The sequence below is a fragment of the Diceros bicornis genome, chromosome 13, assembly GCF_020826845.1.
Source record: "Diceros bicornis minor isolate mBicDic1 chromosome 13, mDicBic1.mat.cur, whole genome shotgun sequence".
Classification (NCBI taxonomy): domain Eukaryota; kingdom Metazoa; phylum Chordata; class Mammalia; order Perissodactyla; family Rhinocerotidae; genus Diceros; species Diceros bicornis.
The window spans coordinates 17,253,775-17,265,172 of record NC_080752.1 but is presented as its reverse complement, the minus strand read 5'-3'; the positions used below and the strand labels follow the sequence as shown (position 1 = coordinate 17,265,172).

Below are 11,398 nucleotides of genomic sequence, written 5' to 3'. Positions count from 1 at the left end.
TTTTCATGTGTTTGCTGATTCTTTTTTTTTTTTAATTTTTTTGTTTATTGCAGTAACATTGGTTTATAACATTGTAAAAATTTCAGGTGTACATCATTATACTTCTATTTCTGCATAGATTACATCATGTTCACCACCAAAATAGTAATTACAGCCCATCACCACACACATGTACCGAATTATCCCTTTCACCCTCCTCCCTCCCCCCTTCCCCTCTGGTAACCACCAATCCAATCTCTGTCCCTATGTGTTTGTTTATTGTTGTTATTATCTACTACTTAATGAAGGAAATCATACGGTATTTGACCTTCTCCCTCTGACTTATTTCACTTTGCATCATACCCTCAATGTCCATCCATGTTGTCACAAATGGCTGGATTTCATCATTTCTTATGGCTGAGTAGTTGTTTGCTGATTCTTAATCAGCAACCAAGAGGCCGAGAAGCTGACCAGAGCTTTGGGCAGTCTTACAGGGCTGAGAGGACAAAAATTGGAGATCAAGGGCCACTAAAGAGGAAGAGCCCTGGTAGGCACCTTGGGCTTTCATTTGGTACGGTAATCTGTGACATTGGTGGCCCCCCAATAGGCCACCCCTTCCAGTATGTATGCCTTTGCGTGGTCCTCTTGACATTGGCTGTGGCTTGGCCATGTGATTTGTTTTTCTCAATAGTATATCAACAAAAGTGACATAAAGAGACATTTGATAAGCACTTGCTCACTGAGGTTTACTTTTGGAATTCTCCCTTTTAGAACCCAACCTCCATGCTTAAGGAAGTCCAGGTTATCCCAGTGGAGAGACAGGCCATACGGAGAAGCCCTGGGGGATGGGACGGTAAGTGAAGAGAGAGGCCGTGTGGAAGACCACCAAAATGCCTCACCCAAGCTCTCAGGTGAATGCAGCTTTATGAGTGATCCCAGCCAACACCAAATGGAGCAGAAGAACTGTCCAGTCAACCTAGAGAATTATGAGAAATAATAAATCATTGTCATTTTAAGCCACAAGTATTGGGATGCTTTGAGATACAGCAATAAATAACTAAAACAGTTGGGAACCCTAAAGAATGCTAGGAGTAGGGATGAACCAAAAATGGACCAACTCTCACAAAGGTTGAGGTCTGGTTACAAAAAAACTTGATTCTTTATTAGATTACTTTGCTTATCATCTCTATTCCCAATTGCCTTGCAGAAGCTAAAATAAATCCTCTCCTAAGGAAGATAATATCATCTAGAACCTCAGGTCATCTATATAGTTTTTAAACAATATACAAAATACAATGTCCAGAAATTTTTTAAAAATCATGCTTACAAAAATATAAGAATTGACTGGTAATTAAGAGAAAAATCAGACAATGGAAACAGACTCATAGGAGATCCAGATATGGAAGTTATCAGACACAGATTATAAAATAACTGATTAATATGGTCAAGAAATTAAGTGAAAAGATAAAGAGTTTCAGCACAGATGTGGAAGCCATGAATTAGAGTGAAATTATAGAGCTTAAATATACAATAACTGAAATTAAGAACTCAAGAGATAGATTTAACAGCAGATACGATGTAGCAGAGAGACTCCATGAACTAGAAGAGAGGACAGAAAAAAATATCCAGACTGAAGCACAGGGACAAAGAATAAAAAATACAGAAACAAGCATAGGAGTCAGATGTGATTCAGTGAAAAAAACCTCCCATTCATGTAATTGAAGTCCCAAAAGGAGAGGAGAGACAGAATGAAATGAAATAGAAGTAATACATAAAGAAATAATGGGGACTGGCCCAGTGGCATAGTGGTTGAGTTCCCAGGCTCTGCTTCAGTGGCCCAGGGTTCGCAGGTTCAGATCCTGGGTAAGGACCTATGCACCACTTATCAAGCCATGCTGTGGCAGGCGTCCCACATATAAAGTAGAGGAAGATGGGCACAAATGTTATCCCTAGGTCAATCTTCCTCAGCAAAAAGAGGAGGATTGGCAAAGATGTTAGCTCAGGGCTAACATTCTTCACAAAACAACAAAAAAGAAATAATGGCCAAGAATTTTCCAAGCTAATGAAAATTGTCGAGCCACACATTCAAGAATCTCTACAAACCTCATTGAAGATAAACACAAAGAAGACCACCCCTGGTATGTCATAGTAAAACTCCTGGAAACCAAGAACAAAAAGACAAAGATTGTAGGTTGGATAAGAAAACAAAACTCAACTCTTCATTTCAAAGTGGCTAGCTAGGAAGGCTAACTGGACTTGTCTCCTTACTGGATTCTCCACCTTTATTCTTCCTCCCTTCTAGACTATTCTCCACACCTCAGTTAGGTTGATCTTTCTAAAATTTAAATAACATCACCTCTCTCTTCTACACAAATGTCTCAGTGGCTTCCCATCCTCTCAGAATAAAGTTCAAACCTCGTATCACAGTTTAAGTGGCCCTCTCAGATCTGGTGTCCACCTCTCTAGATTCCTTTCTCACTACTCCTCTCTAGACGTCTACACTCCAGCCATACTCCACTGGTTTTGAATTCCTCTAAGTTGCTTTCCTCTCACCCACTCCAGGGGCCCTGCAAACGCTGTTCCTATTCTTTGGAACTCTCTCCCCTCATCTCATACGCCTTTTCCTGGCTTTCCTACTTTCTGTCAGATTATAGTTAAACATCATTTTCCTCTTGGAAACTTTCCAGAATTCCAAACTTTCCAATTTCTCTCACAGAGGGCAAGAAATTTGTCCCTTACATCCTGAAATTCCCCTATTAAAGCACCTATCACACTTTATGATTACTGCTTGTCAATTTCCCTTTAAAGACAGTAAGTTCTAAAAGGGCAGAAACTGTGCGTGTCTTGCTCACAGTTGTCTCCCTAGTCAGCCTGGCTCAAAATAGACACTCATTAAATATTTCTTAAACTACTTATTAATATTAGGAAACCCTCATATCTTGTCTTCAAGACAGTCCATCACACCTCTCTTCTAGACCTATTTTTTTGTTCTAGAAGCTTCCAGAGAAGGATAAATGTGAATTGAACATTATTTAAATTTTTTTTGGTCCTTTTAACATTTTCAAGATTTTACTGCAATAAAAATACAAAGCAAAAAAATAAATAAAAATGTAAGTGAAGTATGAATATTCATACCATAGGTCCCTCTCCTGCTATCCCAATTCAACAGTTTGAAGTGCTCACTTGCTTTCTTACGTGCAAAAAAGTGTGATTATACTACTTGCATCCTCAACTGACACTCTGGCTTTTCAGTCACTCCAGGATCCGGTTCAAAAATGGCCTTCCTTGTTTTTTGTAGCCTTTTGTGGCTCCTTTCCAGTTTTTATCACAGACTTTGTTTTTCTCTGCTTCCTTCTCTGCTTCCTCTTCTCAGCTCAGCACCGCTTCCTCTGTCATGTTCTATAAACCTGCCACTGTTGATGAGTCTTTTTATGTGACATCTGAATGGGTCAATTCTGTCTCATTATCTCTTGGGTTCTATTTCGAATTTTAGCGGCAAACAATTTTTTCTTTACCTGTTACTTTCTCTCCCCTTGTAACTCATTTCTTAATTTGGTCACTGAATTAACTCTTCTAACACACATGGCAAAATTGAATGCCATCATCAAATTTTGTCTGCTTAGTTTTCTGTTGCATCACCATGCCAAGAACAGTACCTGGCACCTGATAAGTACTCAGTATAAATTTGTTGAATATGTTAAATACCTTGGCATGTACTCTGTGACAGCCTGCTTGCGTTGATTCAGAGATTACTTTTGTTCTTCATATGCCACAGATAAATATTTAAAACATCATTGAGTACCTAGAAGTTGATAACACAATTTTATTTCAATATATACATTGTAACCTGATCCAATTATAGCAGATTCTTCTTTGCTGTTGTTCAGAAATTTAAGAAGAAGGATTTGTTTTATTTTCATTCACAAATTAAGAGACTTGACTTCCTTTAAATATCAGGCCTAGTCTTTGGTCTATAATCTAGCCTTTAATCGGGACAACAGTCACTTCATTTAAATGTAAACAACAGTGATAAATTCACTGTGTAAATCAACTTCTTGCTGGTGTTTACAAATACAGGTAGCAAGTACCAGGCAAGAAGGGTTCATGGTCGAGGGACAAAAACTGCTAACAGAGAGGGCAGGGAAAATTTCTAAGTACTGTCACTAATTTAAGATTTGGGATAGTGGAGATTTTAGTGAGTGCTGGGTTGGCAACAGGAGGGGTTTGATGGGATGAGAAGGAAAGTTAGCTGATGGAAGTCAGGGTTCTGGAAGAAACCAGGGTAAGGGCATTAGGAGGCGAACTAAGTTAGCAAGTACGTAGTGAGATAAGGAAAAGGCATTAGGATCTTGGGAGAGGGTGGGGAAAGAACCTAGGAGAAGCATAATGAAAGGAAACTGAAGGGGGGATATAGCAAGGGCCAGGGCTGAGGTGGTGGGGTCAAGGGGACTAAAGATACGGCCCCTGAGCACTCATGCTCAAGGTGGAAAGAGAAAGCAAAGACAGCAGGCCTTAAAGGGGAAGAGGAATGCTCGGCGACAGAAACGAACAGGGGTGGGGTCCCCTCCTCAAACGGCAGAAGCAAAGAGGGAGTCCTGAGCCAAAGGCTGGAGTAGAATGTGGGTGGGTGGGTGAGCCTCAGGCGGGGGGGCAGGGTCCGGGGTGTTCCAATGAGTCCGCGGCTGAAGAAAGGTGATGCAGTGTGGGTTTTTTGGAGGTTTTCATACAGAGCACTAGGATTTAGAGATCAGGTTGTAAAACTATGTTTCAGACTCTGACGATTTCAGCGTAAGAGTTGGGTAGAGTTCAGTCAGGTCTTGTGGGGGCAGGTGGTCCGTCAACGTGGGAAGGAAAATTCAGTGAGGGCTGGGACTTAATTTCAACCGGTTTAGGGTGATTTCAGTGAGACACAGAGGGACTTAGGTCGAGTGTACATGGGGGTGAATTTCAGCTCAGGTGGGTCGGTATGCCTGGTGTGGGTACGAATTGAGGTCGACGACGCGGTGTATTTCGGGCAGCGTGGCGGGTGAATTTCCTTTAGGGCCGCAGCGCGTTTCAGGCCGGCTGGGGGTGGACACAGCCGCCGCCGGTGAATTCCATTTGGGATGCGCGCCTTTGGGCAGCGCCGGGGCGAGCGAGTCCCGGAGGGGAGGCCGGCGGGGACCCCGAGGAGGTTCGGGGTGCGAGGCGGGGGGCGCCGCCACCAGAGCTGGGTGGGATGAACGGCTCGGGACTCCGGGGGCGTTCCGATCTGCACTGCGCCCCCGCCCTCCCGCTCCCGGGGGGACTTGTTGCTGGAGTAATGGGCGGGCGGCGGCGGCGGACCCTCCCTCGCTCCGCCCGGGCCTCACGGCGACCCTCTCACCTAGAGACGCTCCGCCGCGCGGCGCCTCCCGTCGTCCTTTATTAAAACAGAAATCACACACCCCCCCCCGCCCGCGCCCGAGCACGGCGAGCCTGGGGGCGGCCCGCGCGGCTTCCGGGAGCGGAGGCGCGGCCCCGCGGCCGGGGGAGGAGGCGGCGGCGGCGGAGGCGGAGGCCAACATGGCGGCGCGCAGGGCTGGGCCGGGCGGCCGCCGCGCCTGAGCGCCCACCGCCCTCGCTCGGCTCGCGGCGCCCACGCCCGCGCTCAACCTGGCCCGGCGGCTGCGGGGCGCGCAGACCAGGAGCGCAGGGGCCCGCCGGGCGTGGACCCGCCAGGCCCGGGACCCGCAGCCTCGCCGCCCGCCGGCCGGCGCGGCCCGGAGGCTGGAGCCATGGAGTCGGAGGAGGAGCAGCACATGACCACGCTGCTGTGCATGGGCTTCTCGGACCCCGCCACCATCCGCAAGGCCCTGCGCCTGGCCAAGAACGACATCAACGAGGCCGTGGCGCTGCTCACCAACGAGCGGCCCGGCCTCGACTACGGCGGCTACGAGCCCATGGACAGCGGCGGCGGCCCCGGGCCTGGCGGGGGCTCGCGGAGCGACGGCGGCGGTGACGGCGGCGGCGGCCCCTCCCGCGGCGGGGGCACTGGAGGCGGCGGCGGCTTCGACCCCCCGCCCGCCTACCACGAGGTGGTGGACGCCGAGGTGAGGAGGGGCCGGTGGCTGAGTCCCGTGGGGAGGGGCACACCCCAGTGGGCTGGAGTGCGGAGGGAGTACTGGGCGGGGGTTTTGATGGGGCGGCGGAGGCACAGAGAGAGAAGGAGCGCCAGGCTCGTCGGGGACGAAGGTCACCGGACAGGGGTCAAGTGCGGAGAGAGACCCATAGCGGAGGGGCTGAATGGAAGTTAGGGATGCAGGGCTGCGCGACAGGGTGAGGAGAGGTCTCCTAGGCTTCGGGCTAAGCACGCCGGCAGAGCGGGCCCTGGTCTGCGGTGGGCGCAGAGCCTCCAAGGCTGGCACCCGAGATGGGGAAAACAGACACATTAGCCGAGAGTGTGTGATGGGGCGGACGCGTGGATCAGGGGGTCAGAAGTGGAGTCCTGGTAGACTAGGCTAGGGTCGGAGATCTCGTGGCACCAGCTTTCAGTGAAGCAGTGGGGCGGGCACCAGGTTCAGAGTCAGAGAAAAAGTGGGATGGGCCAGTCAGAGTAGTGGCCCTCGCTAGGGTCAGAGGAGGACTGCTGGGGTTAGGAGTGGGGTTTGGGTTTTAGCCAAGGGCTAGAAAGAGGAGATTGGGCAGGGTCTGAAATGAAGAGGGACTGGGCAGGGGCCAGGAATGACAGGAATTGATGTAAGGTGGGGGAGGGGGCTTGGCTGCAATAAGGGCTGGGTTGGGGACCGGCATTAGTAAGGTCAGTATTACAGCGGTGGGGATTGGACTGAGAGACCTGAGAGGTGAGAGACCAGGCCAGAAATCGGAGCTGAGGAGGGACTGGGCAGTGATGGGGACTGAAATTGGAGGATGAAACTGGACCAAGTGTGGGTAACGGGGGTACTGGTCATCCATAAGGTCAGAAATGAGGAAAAACTGGACTGGGGAAAGGGATTGTAGTCCCTACAATATACTGAAGGTGCTATGCAGAGGGACAGGGGACAAGGTGGGAGTTAAGTGGGTTGGAGAAGTCTGTGAGGGAGAAAGGGCCGTGTAGGCCCATGGTTTTGATCAGATATCTCAAGTCTGTGGGAGAAAATTAGGCCTGTTTAGTTTGGGGTGTGAGCAAAGAACACCGGGAAGAAAACAGACTTTAACTTCAGATTTTAAAAAAGAATTAACCAGAGGCACCAGTGCTTGTGAATAATTACTTTGCAGAAAAATGGCAGCTCATGGCAGGAACTTTGGTCAGATTCATTGGATTAGTGCATTTCAAGGGTCCAGTAGAACAGGTAGGCCTGATCACAGAAGAGCACGGATCTCAGATTAGTGGGTTTGTGTTTTTAAACAGAGATATGAATTTGGATAAGTCTTACTAAAGCTAAGCCTTCTGAAAAAATTTTTCCTAAATGTTACACTGTTCTTGTTATATGCTTTTCTAGCAGTTTGGGCTGAAATACCTTGGGAAAGAAGGCTGCACTTCCAAAAAAAAACAGGTTTCTTCACAAGATTTCTTTGGTTTCTGGACTTCTGCACACTTGATCGATTGCCTTCTATTCCCCAGTAACTCAGCTGTATCTTTGACTAGTGTCTGGAAGTAAAGATTTTTATTATCCCTAGTTTGGGGAAAAATTCCCATATAATTAACTGTACTTAAGTCACTTTAAGAAATGAGCTCTTTGCAAGTCCCCATCACTCCTTTTCTTGTTCCTTCCAGTTTTGACCTAGTTTTGAAATCAAGAAGAAAGCCATTGCTTTTTCTGAAGGCGTTTGTATAACTCTACAAAGCTCAGTGTATCTTCATTTTGTGAGAAATTTCATTCTTTTTTTCTTTTGTCACACCTTTTAATTTCCTATGATTGGAAAATCAAATTAGTGCTTGGTGGTAGGTTAACATTAGCTGTGCTGCCTATGCATTTAAGTACAAAGAATTGAGACTGGCTTCTTTTCCCATGAATGACAGGCTGAGGAGTTTGCTTTCAGGTAAAATCAGAGAATCTATATCTTTTTGAAGAATTGTGTCAAGTTTTCATTTCCTCTTGACCTGTGGATTTGGCCTGAGGAGGCTGCGCCATTTACTTTGGTGGGTTCATGAGGGCCTGGTGACTGAGGCTGCTTTACCCAGAAACATCGGGCAGAAATGCAGGAGCCTGGTGAGACCATTTAACCCAGTTTTCATCTCTGTAGTTTCACAGATCTTGCACGCCACCTTTGCAACTCGTTGGTCATCCTTGCTGTAGACAGTGGGAAACTGAGGCTTTTGATCTTGGGAAGTAGGGAAAGGTGCTAATTGTTGTTGAGCATCTACAGTGTGTCAGGCTCTGTATTAGGTGCTTTATACATTGTATTTAATCCTCAGTGAGATAATATCACCATTTTAGAGATACGATTAGTTACTGGCAGTCTGAGTTTAAACCCGGGTCTCTCTGATTGCAAAGACAGTGTGCTTTTCACTCTGCTCAACTCCTGGTTTTAGGATTAAATTCATTTTAGGATAAGAAGGAAAAATAAAGAGGGAAAGAAACAAATTTTGAGGTTATTGTACAAGTCTAGGAGTGATGTGGCAAGCACTGAATCAAGGCATTAGGAATAGAATAATGGGTAGATGAGAGAGGAATCATAGATTTTTAAAGCAGAAGACTTTAGAAATTAATAATTAGCTCAGCTTTCTTGTTTTACACATGCAGGCTTGCAGGCCCCAAAAGGCTGGTGGCATGTTCCCACAGAACCAGTTAATGGAAGAGACGGGACTAGAACTCAGGCCTAGTCACTGCAAGTCCAGTGCACTTTCTCCCTCCCAGCTGCCTTCCTTTCACATGACAAAGGAACAGGATGCAGTGATGGGTTGAAGGGGATGAAGAAAAAGGAAGTGCAACAAACTGGGTGAAGTTTGTCAGCTCTTGTATAATCTACCCATTTTATTTCTAAAAAATGAGGGCCTTATTTTAAATTATATAAAGTTTTATTTGATGCATAGGAAATTTCAGTTTTAGTGTCCTCTTAAAAACGTTTGGGAATACACAGATTAAAATATGATTGTTAAAAAAGAAAAATGATTACGTTTATTTTATATTTGTAGTTTGGGGACAGGGCTCATCCTCTCCTCCAGTAAACATTTGATGCCTTCCATGTCTGGGGGCTGGGAGCAGAAAGGTGAACAGAACATGGAGCTTACATTCTAGTGGATCTTAGTGCACACCTCTCGTTTTACAAGCAGTGACTTCCCAAGGTCATGTAGCTAGTTAGGTAAATCAGTTTAGTAATTTGAGCCCATGCTATAATTAGGACTTGGTTTAAAAATTAAAATTTGGAAAGTAAAAGCAGTTAACTTCTGGTTCAGTAGAAGCAAGGAGAATGCAGATAGAAAAGACCCAGGTATCTAGCAAAACACATAAAACTGCATAGAAAGCCACCTATTTAATATCCTCCAATTAAGTAAAGGTATTGTTTTGCAGAAAGTTGTGTTTGGTTGTTACTGGTATTGTCAGACGTGGATGTATATGTAATTCTTGGTCTCTGGGTCTAGAAGGGACTTTGAGAAGCTGTCCAGTTTTGATTTTGAATAGCAGTACTTTAAAACCTTTCCATGGCAGATGAGAGTCTGCTCTGTTATTAAAGAGACTGAGATCTCACAGCTGTTCTAAATAACTCACCCAGATGTGTAACACCCCCACTGTCAGGAACCTTCCCCGTTTCGTATATGGCTAATGTTAAACCCCACTGGCCACTACTAAGGGCATGCTCCCTGGTTCTGCCCTTCACAGAGCCGGGAGAGTTGGTCCCTTAAGAATTGTGATCCGGTCCAGGGGTCAGTAGAAATCAGAACCAGGTACTGTTGTAGGCGTCTTATAAAATTTAACAATTGTGAAATATACCTTATTCATTATTGTCTCCTTATTTTGTCTTTAGAAAATACTAAAATGGAATTTTTTTTGCAAGATACCAATTAACAGCTAGAAATACGTTTCTTGGCTGTCTAGTTGTATGGTAGTTAATATTCCTAGAAGTGACATTTAATAATATAGCCTAATGAATATTGTGAACTCCTTGTTTTGTTCCTGTTTTAATGTGGACATTCCTTCTGGAGATATTTTGTTAGAAGTATTTGCAAGATTTAATTGCTTTTTTTTTTTTTTGAGTGCCCCGAAGTTGGTCCTGCTATAATATATCTGTCACATTAATTTGTTGTTCCTTAACTTACCTCATTCCTGCCTCTTTTTTTCCCCCATTTGGTAGTAAGTGGTAGTTATAAATGAATTAAAATTATAATACCATCAATATTTATATTAAGGTTTGTATTAAAATTAATCTTCTTTTTTCCCTAAAATACAACTATCCTAGTACATTTGAGCATGGAGTAAACATGAAATAAGTAAGTTTTAGTTAATTATTAGTGATTTGAGTACATGACCTACAATTTGTGACTTACTATGACTTGGTAAATTAAAAAAGAAGAATCCATTTAAAGGATTTAGAGTAAAAAATAAAATAATTTCAAAAATCAGTTGAAAGTAGATGAAATAAAAATAGAGAATCTGCAAGATTAATTAGCATAGCCCAATTTTTGAAATAAAAATTTCTCTATAATTTAGTATATGTATCTCCTTTGGGAATTAGGCTTATGAGTTCATCTAACAATTGGATTCTCACCTTGTGATTACCTGGCCATATGCTGTTAGAATGAATGTAATCTGGCACGAAGGAAGTACGTTTTGTATGTCGGTGAGTGTGGTTCTAGTGAAATCGTAGTAGGTAGTGACTCCTTCATACAGCATAATAATGCTGTTAGCTTAAAATTTGAAACCAATTACAGTATTAGAAAAGTAAATGTTTTAATGTTTAACAATTTGAGGAACGGGTTTCACCTTGAATACAACCTAAATAGCAGACGTCAATGTACTACGTGTTTTTGTGCTTACTGCCCAAATATCATATATTGATTTTATTTGAATCTGAGTGTGAAGATAAAAATTTTTCTCTTTTAATAAGGACTATTGTATTTAGAAAGATTTAATTAAATAATACTTTTCATATCTTGATTTCATTTTTCCAGGAAATTTTTCATATTTGGAATACCAGAGAGAGATACGAAGTAAACACATAAATATATGAGATTGAACCCCCAGACATTTATTGGACTAAAGCACGTGCATTTCCCTCATTTGTGTTTTAACTTGTTTTTTTAAAAATATAGTTCAAATAAGTTTAAATATTAGGTTTCCTAGCAAATTAGAAGGGTTTTGTAGTAGTTCAAACATGGGATGATGAGCTGTTCAAGGCAAGTACATTTGACGACAGTGACAAGTGACAGGGAGCAGCTCATGGCAAAGAAGGGAAGCTTGATGGCGGACTTCAACCAGAGCAGGCTGGCCAGTTTGCATGGGGCCGCGTGCAGCAGCTT

The 11,398-nt window shown here is 44.3% G+C and overlaps 1 protein-coding gene across 1 annotated transcript in view; it reads left to right on the top strand.

Moving 5' to 3' along the window:
* Positions 1-5,333: 5,333 nt before the first annotated feature.
* USP24 (ubiquitin specific peptidase 24) overlaps positions 5,334-11,398 on the top strand; it is a 149,761-nt gene continuing 143,696 nt past the window's right edge. Inside the window, exon 1 of the mRNA XM_058552517.1 lies at positions 5,334-6,050. Coding sequence (XP_058408500.1) covers positions 5,736-6,050 — 315 coding nt within the window. The 5' untranslated portion in view covers positions 5,334-5,735. The remainder of the gene's footprint in view (positions 6,051-11,398) is intronic.